Source organism: Calliphora vicina, chromosome 5 (genome assembly GCF_958450345.1).
Source record: "Calliphora vicina chromosome 5, idCalVici1.1, whole genome shotgun sequence".
Classification (NCBI taxonomy): domain Eukaryota; kingdom Metazoa; phylum Arthropoda; class Insecta; order Diptera; family Calliphoridae; genus Calliphora; species Calliphora vicina.
In genome coordinates, this window is record NC_088784.1 from 35,671,422 (window position 1) to 35,691,516 (window position 20,095).

The following is a 20,095-nucleotide window of genomic DNA, read 5'->3' on the forward strand; positions in this document are numbered from 1 at the left end:
TTGTGCAGATGTTTGTAACGCCCAAAAATATTAGTCTAACACCCACCTTAAATTATACCGATCGACTTAGAATCACTTTCTGAGTCGATTAAACGATGTTCGTCCGTCCGTCTGGCTGACGTAATCCTTGTGCGCATAGTACAGGTCGCAATTTTGAAGATATTTAGATAAAATTTGGTACAAATCAGGACGAAGACTATTGAAACTGGCTGAAATCCGTCCATTATTTCACCTAGCCCCCATACAAATGTCCTTCCGAAATTGTGCTTTATCGATCATAAATGTATCTCCAAAAATTGAGCTCCAAGTAAGTTTTATATATACAAAATTCATGTCACCAAATTTTATTACGATTGGTCTATAATTAGTCATAGCTCCCATATAGACCCGCTTCCGAAAATCACTTTAACGTGCATAATTCGCTTACAAATGTTTCTATACACACAAAATTCAACACATTTAACTTTAATATAGACATAAATCACAAGACCTAATTTCATGGTGATCGGTCCATAATTGGTCATAGCTCCCATATAAGGCCCATTTCGAAAATTACTCAAAAATATAAATTATTGAAATTTTAAAAGAAAAATATTTATGCTCTTTTACTTAGTGAAGGGTATTATATGGTCCGACCATACTTTCTTGACCGACAATACTTTCTTACTTGTTTTAATATTGTTACGTTTTTACCATTTAAAAACCGTGGTTTATTTAATTTAAGTAAAACGTATTCTTTTAATTCCAAATAAAGTCGATCAGTTGTTTAACAATTGTAACAACTCTTAATTTATTTAAATTAGCACAATAATTTCAATAGTCACTCTCTTTTTATACACACACTTATATTACACACTTGTAATACAGTTCAGGTTAACTATAACAGCGTCTATTATTTATATACACAGTGTCATCTTCTAGAAGTCTCGATTAGCAATTGCAAAAGTGGAGAGAACTGCATCTATCATCATTAGTGCAGAAGCCTTTAAGATCCTCCCAAAAAGATTACAATGAGCCAAATGTCCAACAAAGCGATTTCGAGAATAACCATGGCTTTCAAAATCCATTTTATATTACTAATTTTGAATTCCTCGGAGTGAATCTATAATATCTTTCAGACACTAAGCAAAAAATAGCTAAAGTTCTACACCAAACAGTCTAGGTGATTGAAAGGGCAAATTTTGTACCTTCTTGTAAACTTTACAAGATCAATTTTACTCGAATTTACACTGACTCCGTTTCCCCTAAGTAGCCCCAGTACAACAAAATCCTTTAAACTTTAATTAAGCTTAAAAAATAATTCCTCTTTTTGTTAATATTTATTATCTGTTGATGAAAATTGATTGTTGTTTTTGTGTATTTCATTCTTATCCTGATGCTTTAGTTTCTAGTATATTTAACATTAAGTGGATTTGTTAGTTTTTGTCTACTTTGAGCTTCTGTTTTCTGTTGCCATCAGTTTTTAGTTGGAAAAACATTTTTATAATGTTTTTTTTCGCAACACTTTTCTGCAAAATATTTCCTTATTTGACATTAATTGTTTTTAGTTCTTTTTTCAAACATTATTTTTCTGTGCAGCAAAAAAATGAATTTTATTAGTTGGAGAAGGCAATAATGAAAAAAACTTTGTTATTTTTATGAGAATATATGCCACGTTTGTAGCAACAACCATTAGGGAAATTGATAGAGAAAATATACACGAAAGCAAATGTTTGTTGAAAAAATTATTCTCTTAAAGAGTTTTGGGTTTTAAAAAAACATGAAGAAAAAGAGTGACATTTAATATTTGTTTGCAAAAATGTTATTAAATTTATATTTATTCTTAAAACTTTCATCACAAGCGTAGCAATTCAGGAACAATTTTATAATTTTGTTTTATATACACAAACTTTAAGATAGAATCAGTTCTTCTCATTTTGAAAAAGTTTTATTGAACTATTTTGAAAGTGAGGTGAAGTATTTTACTAAATGTTTACAATTATTAATCTCACTTTTAAGTTGTTGGTTCTTTTAACACCAACTGTACCATCATTAATTTTAAGTTCCATCAATTATTTATTGACAATCAAATAAATGACTCTTTCCTATTGATTAGAAAAACAAAGCATGACTTAATAAATAAATTTGCTAGAATTCCAAATAAATAATAAACACTAAAATGAACATTGAACTCTAATTAACAAAAAAAATCTAATAAATTAACCCAGTAGTTCTTGGTGACTGTCCCGAACTTGAGCTTTTTCCTATCACATAGAGTGGTAACTAGTTACATAAATAGTTACATGACTAGTTAATTTAACACGTGAATGTCCTAAGCTGGCTTCAATTGATCCTACATAGATAACACTAATAGCTGGTGCTAAGTAGGCAACGCATTGGATCAACATTTACATAGATTCAGTTACATTACTAGCTACCTAACTGTATACTTGATTAGCTTCAAATAGTCAGTTAGAAAGACATTTTTTAGGCAGTACGGATTGCTTGTAAACAAACCATCCTACATTTAAGGTTACTTTGAGACACTAAATATGTCTCTTGACTACACTCTAGATTACCTAGAGACAATTGCCTTCACTCTAGATTACATGGGATGTATAAAGTAACCAACTGTCTTCTCTCTGCACAACAAAGAGCACATTCATGACAGATAATCGAAAATATATAAATTGGACTCAGACAAGTGATCAGAAATTAAATGAAAATTGTCTATAAGCGATACATTGACTACTTGCTTAACTGCTGGGAAGTTTAAAGTTAAGTTTTTTTATATCTTGTTTAATTCTACAACCTCCCAAAAAAAAATACATACAAAATAAAACCAAAAATTGCCAAAAGAATTAATTGCCTAAAACAAAAGCAATTAATTGAAATGAAAGCCAACCCCTTTCCAACAAAAAAAAAAATAAATACAAAATAAAAGACCAACAAAAAGAGCACAACTAAAATATTTAATCAAAACCAACAAAACAGATACAAACTCACACTGTTAGAAGTTTGAAACAAAATAAATGGACATGCTGACACTCTCAAGCACACAAATAGCAACACCAGAAGAGGTAAGCGAGCAATGAATGATGGCAGTTGTACTTCATCTTCATTGGAACAGTAACCAGAGAAGGGAGATAAGAAAACAAGATAAATAGGAGCTAGTTTTTCAATAAAACAAAGGGTTAAATTGGGGGACGAAAAATAATTTAATGAATGCCTATTTAGAAAGAGTTTAGTTTTTGGTCAGTGATGAGAATCAATATCTACCGACTATAATCTTTTAGCAAAAACTTTAATTACCAATTCTTCCGGTCACCCTCTAAATAGTGCATAACTAAAAGCTACTAATCAGGGAAAGATGCTAATTTATCCCAACATTTGGAAACCAAAAATCGATTTTATGGGCGTAGGAAATGAGTTAATTTTTAAGTTCTTAAAACATGGCTCTAATTTGTATGTCAAGTTTAAATTTTAGAATTTCTGAGTTAACCGGTTTACTAATTTTCATTAAAGTAATACAAAATCTACTTTTTTAAACATTTAGCAATTAGTTGCTCTAACAATTCTTGGAAATCTCAAACATTTTACTAAATGTGAATGTCCTCACCCCCAACAATTAAACAAACAAAGAAACTCAAATGAAACTGAATTTGATTGTTTCATCAATAAAAGACTTTGTGGAGTTAAAAAAGAAGAAAATAAATACAACAGAAATGTAAGATAGACAGAGACGAATTTTAGGGACACTTCAAACACATATCTGATATTACTTGATTACATGCTGTAGAAGTTTTTCAATATTCTAATATTTATCGATATTGATAACAAGAAACACTTTCAAAAAATTCAATAAGTACCAAAACTTCCAATAAGTCAACATTCCTGCATTATAATCCGTCAAATTTAATGTTTCTAGATTCATTAAGGTAAAAAATTCAAAAAGTATCATGGGAATAAAGGAAAAGTATAATTGAGTAGATTCTCTTGTAGATTCTCTCTTATTCAGGATCACACAAATAATCAAATATAATCAACATAATTTCGTTTGGATAAGACCACACCACTTAATGAAATCGGTGAAAAATAGTTCAAATCCTGATACTTGTGAAAAGAGTATGTTCAGAAATCTTTAATAAATTAAGAGCCGATCAATCACACAGGAGATGAAAAACTGTTTCTTACTTTACCTGGTCTATGCAGCTGTGCAGTAACTGTTGAATGGTAGTTCCAGTCTGCTTAGGTGCTTATCGATCACCCAGTAACATTGGAATTAGGCTCGAAATATGTTGACGGTCTTGCATTTTTCCACTTTGCGCCACCCATAATCAGTCTATTGAAAGTAATGTCTGAAGATTTATCTTTTAACGGTCCCAAGTGATATTGCGAGATACTGCATCTGAGACACTTAGAGTGAATCATTTACTGGACAGCTTATCTGCCTGCTCATTACTGTAGTAAACACTGTCTGACTTAAGTAGATGTCGGCAGTAGTCCTGTACTATCGTTTAAAATTTTACAGATCTCAATAATTGCCAATACCTCAGTCTTGCTTTATCTGGAAGACGTGTTGAGAGTGAGGCAGAGTTTGAATATTCTATAGAGAAAAGGACTGATGGATGGATTCGCAATGTATTCACAGAAATTCCTACATGAATTACTATTCTCGAATTTAAAGGTGTCACACTTTTCCATAGACGATATTAATGGCTCTTGGTGCTTCCATATGTAATCTGAAGAGTTTTGAATTCCACCAAGGTGGATAACTCTTCTTAGCCTTTATTTGGAAACAGACAGTCTTAGAGGCCCCACTTAATATTTCTTATCAAGACTGACTTAATTTGTGCGTAAGAATTATATTGACCTTAAATCATTCAGTTCTTATTGGAATCCTAAAGGGACTCTTTTACCTGATAGTGTCATCAAAAAACCTATAAGGATTATTAAAAATAGTTTTACCCCCTTTGTGTGTTCTCCCTTCATTCAGAATATTAATTTTCTAGATTAATTTTTACAGAAAATTCAAAACGTACCATAGGGAGAATAAAGTCGCGCCAGTCTCTCAGAACTCATCTAACATTTCTAGATTTATTATTATACAAAATTCGTCCACTATTAGAAGAACGATAAAGTACATTAAGGTCTTTATTTTTTATACTAAAGGAGGGAAATTTGAACAGTTCATAGCGGCTGTATTTTTCAAGCTTTATCTGTCGAATTAGCTGTCATTTATTTAGTTTGTTTTGGTAAATCACCATGAACTGATTTAGCGTTCAACCACGCTAGCAAAAGATAAAATTGTTTTATCAAAATCGATGTTCTTTTCGGGCAACTTTAAGCGCCTGAATGAATACAAACAGTCGGTGTGGCACCTCCCACACAAAGTATATACTGAATTTTGAATATCTGGATAACTAAAATTGCGAGATTCTTCAAACTTTGTCTGAAACATTTTTTTATAATTTTACGTAATTTCATTGAAAATTATTAGAGGACATGGAACCTCACATACAACATAAATAAATATTATCAAATATCTGGTGAACTGTATCAGAGAAATATGTAAAACTTTGAAGGATTTATTTGGTTATCATACTTGGCTGAAAATTTGCTGGATTGGATTAGTTTTTTTCGAATATTTAGAATAATTTTAGAAGTCCTTACCACAGTGGAACTCCATTAGTAAGAAAATTGTAATTTCGAGAAACCTTAAGCTTTGTCTGAACCACTTTTTTTATTTATTAACGAGTATCAAAAGAACTGCTCATCTTTTGAGGCCAAGTTAGAAAGTGAAGCGTATCCCAGAGAGAGCGTTCTGCAACATGTGGCCGAGCGATGTCATGATGGAATATTACGGTTTCATGACTGGCCGCATATTCTGGGCGTTTATCGTCAAATGTTCGCTTCAAACGAATCAGTTGCGTTTGGTACAGTTTCGCTGTGATGCATCATATGTATCATGTACTGTATCATGATGGTCTGGTCAGATTTCAGCAGCTCGTAATAGAAAGGACCCCTTTTCTCCCGCCAAATACAGAGAATTATCTTAGCGCCATGTTCGGTTGATTGGTCGAGCTTCACATATGATCCCTTATGCTTCGAATTATTGTAATGGTTCCAATTTTCATCGCAAGTAATGATTCGGTGCCAAAATGATTTTCTTTTATAGCGTACATAAAAAATCGTATTTCAAAGTATCTCAATTTCACTGCTTTTAGATGAATCCTCTTGCTCGCAAATGTTCTGAAATTTCTGCTTGAGTAGCTCCCAATCATTTTTCAAGCTCTTGTTGAATTTGAAAACAATATTCATAGAGTAATGCCTCCAATTTTTGGTCTTCAAACTTATTTGGTTTACCTGGGCAATTTTTGTCTTCCGTGTCAAAATCACTTACACTATAATGTAGAATAACTAAGATAGAATAAATGAGAGAAATGTACCCTTCAAAATGACATATAAGTTATTTAAAACTAAAACTGCGTTCAAAGGATATGACATCTATTGTAAATCCCGCATTTTTAAGTCATTCACACAATAAAATTCTTTCATATTTGTTTATTTTACTACGATAGGGGTAGCGAAGCACACCGGGTTAAGCTATTTAGCATAGAGAATTATACATAGAGACGAGACACTCCGATTTGTCAAACAAAAATATAACAAATCATATGTCTGATACAAAAACAAAATACATTGACTAGCATGTATTTTGTTGCAAGATTTAAGTTTTTGACAACAGCCTTAGGTTTTTGACAATTACGTCTCGTCTCTATGTTACTCTATGCTATTTAGTAATACAAATTATTTCTCTAAAATTATTGACATCTACAAATATTTTCTAGGGAGTGGTCGTTGTCGATTGTTATTTTGACAGACTTATCGATAGATATACAAATTTGGTATTCAGTTATTGACACATTTCTGGAATTATCGATAGTTGTACCAATGTTACGATAACTAATGTTTTAAGTATTATCATCAATTAATTTGCAAAACATTTCAACATGTTACTAAATAATTGATAAACCAAATATATTCCCCGTAAATTTGATGCTTGCTATAGAAATTAAACTTGATTGAAGGGTTCTCTCTAACTGAAGCGAATTAATTTCAATTGAATTGTTGCATTTGTTATATATCACTGTGTGAGTGTATGTGTGTGTGCGAAAGGTTGTATGTGTGTATGAATGTGTATTTCAAAGAAGTTGTCAAAATTTAAGTGACAAGTTCAAAATATTAGACAGAATGACAGGATTCAAAAGCCAATAAGAGAAAAACAGATGCTGAGACTGAGGCTGATGACGACAATGATTGGGCAAAGTGAAAGGTCGACCTGATGGATAATTGAAACCAGTTTAAAATTAAATATTTACGAAAAAAAGACAATTGAATTGACATTTTTCGGTCAAAAAAAAAAAGATATTAATTGAAAGTTTAAGATTAAAGAATTCAAGAGAAGTCATACTTTGTAATACATTGTATTGTTTAAGACCCTTTGAAAATTTAGCTTTTTAATTGTCTGCTTCGAACACACACACAAACACCCATTAAACAAATAGTAATGAAAAGAAATTTTATTTGAATTGATTACTCACAGAGAACACAGATTACTAACCAGCAGCAATAAAATACAAAAAGTTAAAAAATAAATAACCCCCCTTAACAAAAAATAAAAAAACAAAACAAAAAAAGTTTTCAACAGAAAGAAAATGTTGTCAAAAGCCAGATTTACAGTGAACACAACAAAACTGAAACAAAATTCTAAAACTGAAAAATCTACAGCTACAACAACAACAGATTTAAGTTTATCGACAACAGCAGTTACAACAGCAACAACTACAAATAGAACAACCACAGCAGCAACAGCAAATGCAGTAACAACTGCAGCAAATAGTCGTGTTATAAATTATCAACGTTGTTGTTGGCATTTTTTACTTTATTGCTATTGTTGCCTTTTCATTTGTATCGTGCAACAACATGGCATTCAAGCGGAAATCTCTTCGGTTGCTGATATTTCCGGTGTTCTGGGTGGCATTGGAGGTGCTGGCAATTTAGGTTCTGGCATTAATGGTGGCGGCAGCAGTGCTTTGTCGAATAATTTCGATACAGCAGCAGCAGCACATTGTTCGTCGCATAAATTCAATAACATGGCAAAAACAATCGATGACGTTGAAGATTTAGAATTGGACGTGCCAGTGAATATTGCATTCGATAATCGTCAAAGGAAAAGGTAAGTACCAACATCATTCTATACTCAAACTTGCAAACAAAAAAATACACACATACTTACTTTTTACTTAGATTTGGTGCTGCAAAAAAAATGGCAACTGTATTGATTAGAACCATTTTTCAGAGTTCATTGTCGCTTTTGTGTGTGGCCAAAAGCAGTGAACTAAAATCTCATTTAAAAAAATCTCAAATGAAATGGGAGATTTTTAGGTATTGTGTGTATTATTTTTTTGGTGAATTTAATTTCACGTAGCTGAAATAAATAACTCTATTACAGTATTCATTTACCACCTAAGCGTATGAGCAATAAAAATAAACTACATAACGTATTTAATACATATTTTAAATGGAAGAAAAATCACCTTTGAAAATATTTATTTTTCTTTTAAATTCAACAATTTTAAATGAAATATTTAACAAATTTAGTGCACTTTCAGAACTTATTTTTGTAACCACCCTGAAAAATTAGTTCGAAATAAATGTGGATCAACTTGTTCCTAATGTTTGCAATCCTATTAAAATTTGTATACAAAATTTATGTGCTGTTTTTCTATAGCGAACGAGTACTTTGAGTGGAAATTTAACATGTGTTTTGTTATTGTAACAAAAACAAAATACATGTAAAACGTCCACTCAAAACGCTCATTCGCTATAGAAAAACAGCACATTAGTTTTAGAAACTCAATAAATATGTAATTAAATTTTTAATTATTCAAAAAAACTCAATCAAATTTTCAAAGAGTTTTTAAATTTGTCATTCTAAATAACAAAGTGTAAAAAAACTTGTTAAAAGGTCAAAGGCAATCCCGCAATTCTATTTTTGAGCGAAAATCCCAAAAATTACATTTTTTTAAAATTTTGCAAATAGGGTCCACATTTCCTTCGGGGCTGGGAAAATACTTTGGGGACAAATAGGGAACACATCAAGGTTTCCAAAGCTGCTTTCCGATTTCTGATCCCAGCTTTGGGATTTTAGAACATGTGGGCCAAAGTTGAAATTTTGATAAAAAAATAGGTCATATTCCGCAACATATTCAAACATTTTTATACCAAACTGTTTTCTGTAAAGATGCCTTACATAAAAACATAAAATTGCTATATGTTCTTTAAGGTGGACCTTATTTTTTTATTTTCGATTTTCCAAAAACGAAGGGCAATTTTGTATGAGGTTAGGATAGAAAAAAATCTAAAAAAATTTGAGCTCGATCGGTTAAAAATTGGCGTGCCGCACGAGAGTTAAAGTTCGTAAGAACATTTTCAAGCGGAAAAAATGCTATTATTTCAGTTTTTGTAAAAATTTTGCCATTAAATAATTACTTTTGCAATTTATTATAAAATGAAATGTGTACGTAATTGGCGTTGTAATGAAATATAAAAGACAAAAATTGGTTAAAAAATGTTAAAGTTATTAAAAATTCCACATTAACGTGTCTCAGGCCACTGCAACAAGAAATGTATGAACAAAATTAACATGTTTTGATAAATATTAAATTAAAAGCTCAGTTTTACTTAAAATATATCCATATTTATTTGTATATGAGTTTTTGGCTTCGTAGGATACCGCTAACCTATTCGCAGGTATGACCAAACAAATTAAATTTTTTTAACAGTAGTTTCAAAACTCCATTTTCAAAATTTTAAAAATTTTGCTAAACAAATTTTAGAATTTTTTGATCATCACACAGGGGTTTATTAAGAATATAATAGGGAATAAAAATATTCAAAAAATATGTCCATACCTCCAACAGTTTTTCCGTACCTGCGACCTAAATATTGCGATTTTCGGGAAAAATTTATTTGTTGGCCATATTTTGGCGAAATAAAACCTATACAGAATATTAAAGGCCAGATCATTTTAAATATACTCAGGAAGTTTTACTAAAACCGGACTACGTTAACCCTTAAATCGTGAAGGTCAAAGGTAAAATTTTACAATATTTGGAATTTCTAAATGAATGATAGAGAAATATTATATATTTTTAATGAAAGTTGCTAAAAATATACCTAAAGAGGTTAGATTTACAATAACAGTGAAAAATGGTAATTAACCCTTAAGAGTACTAGGAGTCAAAATGAACCTCAATTTGACTGTGTTTTTCATGATTTTAAAAGTTGAGGGTCATTTGGATCCAATGTGCTCTTAAGGGTTAATTTCAATTTTTGCACTGTTATTGTAAATCTAAGGCCTAAGAACATTGTTCTTAAATAATGTTTTTTCAAAAAAAAGTCACCTTTTTGCCCAAAAAACAGCAGAAAACTAATATTTTTGAATTTTTAAATTGAAAAACGTTTATTTTTGGATCCAAAATTGATATTGCTTTGAAATCTTTTGTATATTATTGATAAATTGTCTAACTAACAAAAAAATTGGAGTCCATTATGTTCAAAAGTACGACCTATATTTTTAAAAAAATTAAATAAAATTTAAATTTTGAGATGCCTATAACTCGGAAATTATAAGAGATAAATAGCATTCGCAAGACATAGCACAGCTCTCTCCAAAAATAAAAAAGCTTTGATAAAAATGGCAAGTGTTTAAAAATTTTACTTGTCCAAGGTACCCTACTTTGAGCCCCTATAGCGTATTTGTACGGCCCATTTAAATATCGGACCAGTTTGGAAATGCTAGATTTATTTCCAAAAATTTTTGATTCTGCCCCACTGTACACCTGTTAAAAACTATTTTGAAAGAAGTGGTTTGTGAAGTTTTGTCTTGATTCGTTCTTGACCTCAATAGATCAGCAGTTTTTATTAGCGCTGAATCCATATGTTACTATAAAAATGGGAAAAAGTCATAGCCAACAATGGCCAATACTTTGAATAAATTTATATTCTACAAATTAATGGCTTAATATAAAAAAGGCGTAACTAATTCTTTATTTTCAAAAATATCAATGGAATTTCTTTTGGTTACAAAATTTTAACTTTATAGAAGGTTTTAAAAAAATGTTAACCTTTGTTAAACTTGAAATAAAAAAAAAAATATATATATTTCACTTTATTTCATATTGCGCATATTTGCACTTTCTGAATAATTTAGTTTTTTCCACGTTACTGTGCTATAAAAAAAATTAACTTTTTGAAATTTCGCTAAAAGAACGCCCAAAAAACATGAAGAATGATGCTATTATTAAATATATTGTGAAGAAAATTAGTGTTCCTGTTATTCCGAAGGGTTGTAAGAAATTATTGGATGAAAAAGTCCGCATTTTTGTCTACAATTCAGAGACCGAAAATAACGGGTTCACTTTCATTTCAATGGTAAATTCTCATTCGCAGCCATTTAAAAATAATTTTTTGTGATATATCACTGAGAGAGTTATTTATTCGAGAACATTTTAGGTTTGGGGTTGAGAGAAATAGAAAAGAAACAAACACAAATAATCTGGATGAGTGATTTATAATTTATTTTTTTTCGTAAAGGTCAGCTTGTGACTTTTATTTGCGAACATGAAAAATAAATCGCAAAAATGCATTTGATGCTAATCAACGCTTAAATATATAAAATTTATCAAAAGATCCATAACAATTTAAAAAAAAATTCTAATTTCTGTTACTCAGACTTCATTACTTCATACTTATCATATTATTTCCATAATTTGTTAAAAATGACTAACAATGTGTTATTGTATGTAAATAAAAGAAAAGTAGCAGTTATTAAGAACAAGAACAAATGAATTGTTTATCTCACACCAAACCATTAAAAAACAACAAAGACGAATAAAGGTCATACCAAACCATTTAAATAAAAATCATTTTATAACTGTTACTTTCAGTGATTTATTTTTATCACAAAAATATATCTCACAATTTGGGTTTTTTGGTATATGGACGAGTTATTTTCGATCTCTGCTACAATTACTTTAAAGTAAAATGTCAAAAATGCGGAAGAAAGGAAGATAATTTTCGAAATGAAAACACTATATGGCTTAATGGTGATATAAGCTTTCAGATTTGTATCTTTGGTCACCAATGATATCCACAGTACACAAGGTATTAATACATTCGAAGCAGATGATAGAAAACACAGACGAAGAAATAGGATCGTTTTAAAAATTGAACATACCCGAGGTGTCCCACTATAGGGACCGCTGACCGCACCCCTGATGAGCCCATGCGGTCAACATTTAAACTCGACAACACATCTTCTTTGCGCATGTCAAATTTCATTCAAATCTGACTAAGGATTTAGAAATTACAGATTTATTTCAATTAATATTTTGAATCAAATGTGTATACGAAATGAATTACTGATTCAACTAATTTGACTGATAACTAATTTGAAATAAATTTTTTCTAATCAAAAGCAAAGAATTTACTTTATTTTACTCCTGATTTTTTTCTTAAATTTGTTGAAAATATAAATATTTCTACCTATGGTCCAATTTTGGTATCGAACAGTAGAAAATTTTAATAGTTATTAATTTTGCACGGACAAAAGTGATACTTTGAACTATAGTGCAATGTCAGGTATAAATAGTTAAATTTCTGAAAATTTGAGATTTTTCATGAAAATGTATCAAATTATTATGTATGAATTTAGTACTGTAATATAGAAAGGACCTAACTCGTGTTTTTTAAGTCGAGATTTTTTGGCTAAATATGATATATGTATGAGTGGACCATTTATCGAAATAAACAAAAATCTGGGCTTACAAAAAAACACCAGTTAGGGCCTTTCCTTATTAAGCTAACGATATATTCCTGCCATGTTCCATCCTAAATGTTAGCCAAATTGATTGATTTGAAATATTTGGTATCAAAATAAGTTAAATTTTTTTTTCTATGACGTTGATGCAACCTTTTTCAATTCACTAGTGATTGTATGGGATAATAAATCAATCCAGTTATAGTAAATCACGCGATCTAGGGAACCAATTCTGATCACTGAAACTGAAGTGTACACGACCAGAAAATTCTCAGAATTGTCTTTTTTTACAGGCTCATGCACCTTTATATCATCCAGTTTAGGTAGAAAGGACTCCGTTACCAGTAACAGTTAATGCTTGAACAGTCTCGTTTTCATAGAAGTATGATCCGATGATGTCTTCAGCCCTTTTTGAATTCCCTTTCTATCGATGGTTTTTCTCTTATTATTAGTTAAAGTTTTGCATTTACTGCTAATCCGTCACTGTCCCAAAATCACTAATCTTCAAACACAATAAATCCTATCCAGAAAACTTAGTTCTTGGAAGTGTTGGGTGTTTCACATTTAATAACTTTCCATCCATTCATTAGTTTTTGCTATAAAATTGGACTCATCATCCAGTCTCAAAATTTGCTTTGGACATACTTTCTTCACAAAATTTACATTGGTCTAATTAGTTAGGTATTATTTTTAATACTAGTTCATTAATGAGTGCAATTATTTTATAATAAACAACATGATAAAACACTTATATTTTCTTATTTCAATACCGTGAAAACATTTCCATATTTTTTTTTGGTTATTTTTGAGAGTCTTCAAACAATTTATGAATTATTATTATTAGAGGGCAGGATCAGAACCATAGGTAAGCACCCTTACCCCTTGTCTATACTTGACAACTATTTATCATAACAATATATGACATTTGTTGTCAAGACAAAGTTGTCTGAGCCAAAGCTCTAACCGTTTTGTCATGACGAAGCAATAACATTAATAAATGGAGGCTATACAAGATAATTTTTTATCTTGACAAACTTTTTGACGTTTATCATGACACAAATTTATCAAGTACTAGTGGACCGCCCCGGCTTCGCCCTATAGCATTTACTAATGTTAGTTCTTCAAGTTTCTCCAATAAATAAATAAGAACAGGCAGGCGTATGTGGGGCCTGCCTGTTCTTATTTATTTGCAAATAAAATATCTAAATTTGTACTACATACTTTAGGGAGCTTTTTCATTACAGTTGACTGGACTCAACAAAAAAAAATTCCGAGTTTTACCTGGAATTTTTGAATTTTTTTTGTTTACAAACCATCTCCTGAAAATCAGCCAAATCGCTCCAGCCGTTCTCAGGTGATGCCATTACATACATGGACCATTTCATTTTTATATATATAGATTGACATAGGGATAGATCCAGTTTTAGACTTTTTCAAACTGAGCACGTATTTAGATATCCTGACTTATACATTTGTTGCTTGCTGAATTACTTTAATAGCTTAAATCTTCTGTTTCTTGAAAAATTAAGATATCTTTCCCTATTCAAGTGATACACACTCCACTACAACAGCCAACTACTTGCTACAGACAGATCCATAAGGCTAAATTTAGTCCATCTTTAAATTGTCTAATTGTCAATTAGAATTTAAGCATGAAATGCAATTTATCTTTTTTGCTGATTTGAACAAATCTGTACATATGAATGTGTGTACAACAAAATAGACAAAAACCATCAAACAATCAAGCAAACAAACAAACACATTATGCTAATTAGACAATTTGAAAAAGGAAATTGCACTCAAACTCCATGTTCGTGCAAAAAGTGCTGCAAATAATCGAAATAATAAACTGTGTAAATTTCTCCGTGTCGTTGTTGTGTTTCTTTTACAACTTATTTCAGTATTTTAACTAAATTTAGCCAGCGTAGACATTTAGGCGTCAAACTTTGGCGTAAATTTGGCTCAAACATTTTACATTTATATAGAACTTACATACATTTACACTTACACTGGCAGACGCACTCTCTCACACACTCACATTAACCCTAATAAAAATAAATTTGCGTTTTTTGTGATCTCAATTTATTTTAAATTTTTTGCGTTTTTTTTTTTTTATTTTTCTATTTCGCAGTTTTTTTTTGACGCAAGTAATTTTGTTGTAAAAAGTAAGAAGACACAAAGAAAAAAATCTCAATGATTATTTGGGATTTTTTGCTGATTTGTTTGTGTGTTTTGTTTTTAGCATGTCTGCTAAAAGAAACAAAAAAAAAACACAACAAAATTTAGAATCTCTTAAAAAGAAAAACAATTTCATTGAAAACAACTAAATAAAAGTTTTTTTGCATCATTTTTTGTTTATTCATGCAACGTCCATTGACTGCATTGATTTCACATTTAATGCAGCCGGCGAAATGCAACCGACGAGCTGCTGCTCACCAATAAATTGCTTTTTTTTTGCGTATTTTTTTTTATTTAAAAATGCGTTTCTTTTTTATTTATATTTTGTAATAAAAATAGCTGCAATTTCTTTAGTTTCTTGTTTAAATTTAATTTAATTAAATCTTATTTGAAATTTATAAATATTTATTTAAACAATTTTGCAAATAAATTTAAATGCAAAATAAATATTTTATTTTTCTCGTTCGTATTTGCAAAACTTGTGCCAGTGAAATAAAGTTTAAAGTACGTGATATATTTTTATTACAAACATCATGTTTGGTTATTTGTTTGTTTGTTTGTTTGTTTTAATTAACTGCAGATCAAATAACAACTTTTTAATTATTGTTTAAACATTTGCTGACCATAGAAATGTTGCAAATTTATGTTGTTTACACTGCAACGAGACAGACTTGTGTTTTTTTAAATACATTCATTCATTCAGTTATAAGTATTTATTCTTTGTTGTAATTTTAACGCAGCTTAAAAATAGAATTAAATTCATCACTTTAAATATGAAACTTTAATCACGATCTATAATTCGACGTTCTCAACTTATATTCATCCTAAGTATTCCATTTTAATTACTCGATGGATGCATTTCATTATAGTCAGTGTATTTTTAAAAGCTTTTATTTAACAGTGCAGGAAAGTCGTTTAAAAAAATAATAACTTTATTCTGCAAGCGGTATCTTCAAATGTGCTTTTAAAAGGAAATTCCCAACTTTTACTGTTGATAGCTGCCATATTGGTGATGCCTCATCATTTATTCAGTTTATTTTGCCTTATAAGTATGATATTTTAGCCAATATTGAAATTTTTTAAAATTGCGTGAATATGTACAACCAAATACCAATGGTGAAATATATGAACAACAGTTCACAAAATCCTTTATAATGGAGAAGATGTCATTAAGTATCATTTAGTACCACTTGGAAATCTTTTAGAAGAAAACCAGGAAAAAAATAATAATGATTATAGATTTTATAGAGAGCACAATACCAGAAAAATTGCATGAAGATTTACAAATTAAGATTTATTTAATATATTATTGGCAAATTCAGATCCATTCATCTCTAGCTTCCGAAATCAATAACTTGCGTTTACTATACTGAAAGAAAATATGATAAACATTAATATGTAAGATTTATTTAATAAAAAATGTGTCTAAGCTTGTTTTTTGCTACAGGGAGAATCCATGTCAAAACGGACAGAAAACTGCTATTTTCGGATTTGATATTATCGATTTTAATGAATTTTACCACACATATTACGGTTCCAAAGGGTTCCTCAAATATATGACTATTTCATCGGAGAACCTTTTCATTTCAAAAATATAGCGACTTGAAAATTGAAAAATTTTTTAAAATTGTCTAAAATTATATACAGTTTGTCAACTAATTGTTTTCAAAACAAAAATATTGTAAAGCATTTAATTTGAATGAAGACAAACACTAACAAATATTAGGGTTTTTTATTATTCATCTTAGTACGATTATTAATTTATTTATCTTAAGTATAAATATGCGAAAAAAATAAATTATTATCAAAACGAAGCTGTAAGAAAAAGCATAAATAGGAAAAAACATCAATAATATGGTGTCAAACAATTGTTTTCAAATTTTACAGTGACAATTTTAATTAGAATTTTTGTCCTTATTTGGACAATACTAATGACGCCATACATTAACTTTGAACTACAGCAATCAATATAACGAAGTTTTGTAAAAAAAACAAAATATAAAGATGCCAGGAAGCGAACCTTTTTGAAAATTATTCAATTCAATTGAAATTATTCAATATTATAAGAAAAATCTCCTAAAAAACTTTAGAAAATGTTTTATTTGCAACTAAGAACTGTGTATAACATTATAAACCGTGCTGGGAAGGAAGAATAATTGGAATTAAATAAATCAACTTGCAGAAAAAAGGCTCTTACTAAACGAACTGAAAGAAAATAATAATAACTATTGAAATAAATCCACAAACAGGCATGCAAAGGATCTTAAAAATGAATGTGGACTATCAGTTTTGCATCAAACAGTTCTAAAATGTCTAAATAAAAACAAATAGTAACTATAAAGATGCCGTTACTTTCGGGCAAAATGTAGATTAAAAACTACACTTTGCTATTGATAAAATTTTTCTGTCAATAGAGTGTTAGGATGACGATATTTATTGTGATGAAACAAAAATAATGCTCTACAGACCTGGTGGAACAAACAGGGTTTGGAGAAAAGCACTGACTGCCCTTGAAAATAAAAATATAATACCCACGATCAAATTTGGAAAATTATCTGTAATGGTGTGGAGTTGTATTTCAAGTAAAAAAGTGGGATAAATTAGAATTTTGGAAGATGTAATGACCATATTAGTGCTCAAAAATTCAGTTTCTTTACTGTGAAAATGAAGAAAAATTTAAATACAAACTATACCATGACAACGATCCAAAACATAAATCACATTTATGACGACCGTGGTTCCTTTATAACTGTAAAAAAGTTATTGATACACCTCCCCCAGAGTACAGATTTGATTCCCAAACATGACATTTTCTGAATAAAATGGTGGCAAAAAAGCCCTTGGAATAAAAAAGAGTTAATTATATTTATTAATGAAGAATGGTTAAAAATTTCCCTTGTATACGATATTCTAAAACTGATGCCGGGCAGATTGGCATCTTCGATTGATGCTAAAGGTGTACGCACAAAATATTAGAAGATTATGTTACCAAATCGCCAAAAATATATGTATTATTCCATATAATTTGAAAGTAAATTTTTAATTAGGCTTAAGTTCATTTATATTATAATTTATTTGTAATAATTCAAAGAATATCACTGAATACTAAAATTTTAGACAATTGGCAAATTGGAATGCATTTTCTACCCTGCCAAGGCCGTCATCAACAATCTTCATTGTCAAGGTCTATTTGTAAATATCATCTATTTAACTTACTATTATTAGGAATTAGAATATGGGAAGCCTAATTCATATTTATATTATGAACTTAAGCCTAATTAAAAATTTACTTTCAAATTATATATATAAAAAGTTCGAATAATTACCAAAAATCTATGTATTATTCCATAGTACTTTATTTTGAAAACAATTATTTGACACTCTTGAATACTGTCTTATTTTCTTTTTTCCTACATTCTTCCTCACTATAATTAGAATTTTAGGTTTCCTTTGTCTTACTACTTTAAAATAAATAAAGAAGATAAATTGTAAGAAAAAATCTGCAAAAAAATAAAAAAAATATTCTTTTTATTATCAATTTAATTATAAATATGTTGAATATTTTCAGTTTTGAAAACAATTTATTGACAAACTGTACATATATACTAGATTTTTTTTTTAGATTTCAAAGAGTGCCGGGTGGAATATTGTGATACTAGGCCTAAATGTTAAGTGCTGAAAATTTGAGCCAAATTGGGCAACGATTTCTGGACGCGCATCGAGGTCAAAGTTCAGATATATGCAACATTTTACTATTTATATGGAATAAATAGGTGAAACTCATAAACTTTCTGCATTGTTTTCTAGAAATATGTATTTTTTTCCATACAACTGATTGTCACTCTAATATATACATAATTGTCCATAACTTTGAAGCTACTCAAAATCAAACATAATTCTTGATTCCATTTTAAAGGCAATATTGTCCTTAAAGTGGTGTGAATAAAATTGTTTAATTCCAAAAGGTTAAAGGTCAATTTTCAGAGTATATATTTATTGTAAAAAATATCAAAGATCGCGGTGTTAAAAATTCAAAAAGAAAATGGTAAGAGGACACATAAACTCTCTACTATATTCGTGCAAAAAAAATCGGTGGAGACTCGTTTAGTTCAGGAGTTATAAATAAAAACGTTATTAAAAGTACGTTTCTTTTCATATAAATTCATATAAAAATTTCAAGGACAATATCTTTGCCTTTAAAATGGAAACAAAAATTATGTTGGACTTTGAGTAGCTTCAAAGTTATGGGCAATTATGTACAGTGGTGGCCAAGAATTTAAGACAAAAATTGTTTGCTAAATTCCACGTGATTGTCAATTATTTTTTCAAATATTTCCACAAATATGTATGCATGAGGACTGTTTTAACACACAAGTGTGTTTTATTCGACTGTGTCAATTCATACATATTCACCACGAACACATACAATTTTTCTACAAGTTGACCAAACAAATTTTTTTTTAAAAAAACATATTTTCTCACATTTATATCATTATATTTTTATTATTATAAAATATTGGGACCAAATTTCGTATTTTTAGTTCCATTAGTTTCGGTCATATCATGTTATTAACAGCGGATGTTCGCTGAGGTGGGTCAACGTATTTCCACATATCTTTGTCCATATATGTTTTACCGATTTTTCCAAACATTTTTCAGAAACTAGAAACATTCGTAATAAATTTCATACCCTTAGAGGTCCTTTTATTTTGGCTCTATCGCACTTAAAATTCAGTTGATGAAAAAAATTCAAGTATTTGTCTTAAATTGGTGGCCACCACTGTATATATGGGGCATTTCATGTCAAGTGAACCAACTTTTGAAATCGATGTCTTCCGATCGGGATGAAATTTGCACCAAGGTTAGTTCTATTGGATAGTAACTCAGACACAATTTTTCAACAAGATCGGTCGAGAACTCTCAAATTTTGACATTTTGTTCAAACATGTGTTTTTTCTTATCCATGTAACTTATTACTAGGGGGCGGATTTATATGCAAATGCATGTTTTTTCTCGAACGTCCAAATACAATGTAGACCAATTATATATCCG

General features: G+C 29.8%; 1 protein-coding gene across 1 annotated transcript in view; it reads left to right on the forward strand.

Moving 5' to 3' along the window:
• Window positions 1-7,697: 7,697 nt before the first annotated feature.
• The window catches only part of nord, an 86,162-nt gene continuing 73,764 nt past the window's right edge, over window positions 7,698-20,095 (forward strand). Inside the window, exon 1 of the mRNA XM_065512669.1 lies at window positions 7,698-8,218. Coding sequence (XP_065368741.1) covers window positions 7,698-8,218 — 521 coding nt within the window. The remainder of the gene's footprint in view (window positions 8,219-20,095) is intronic.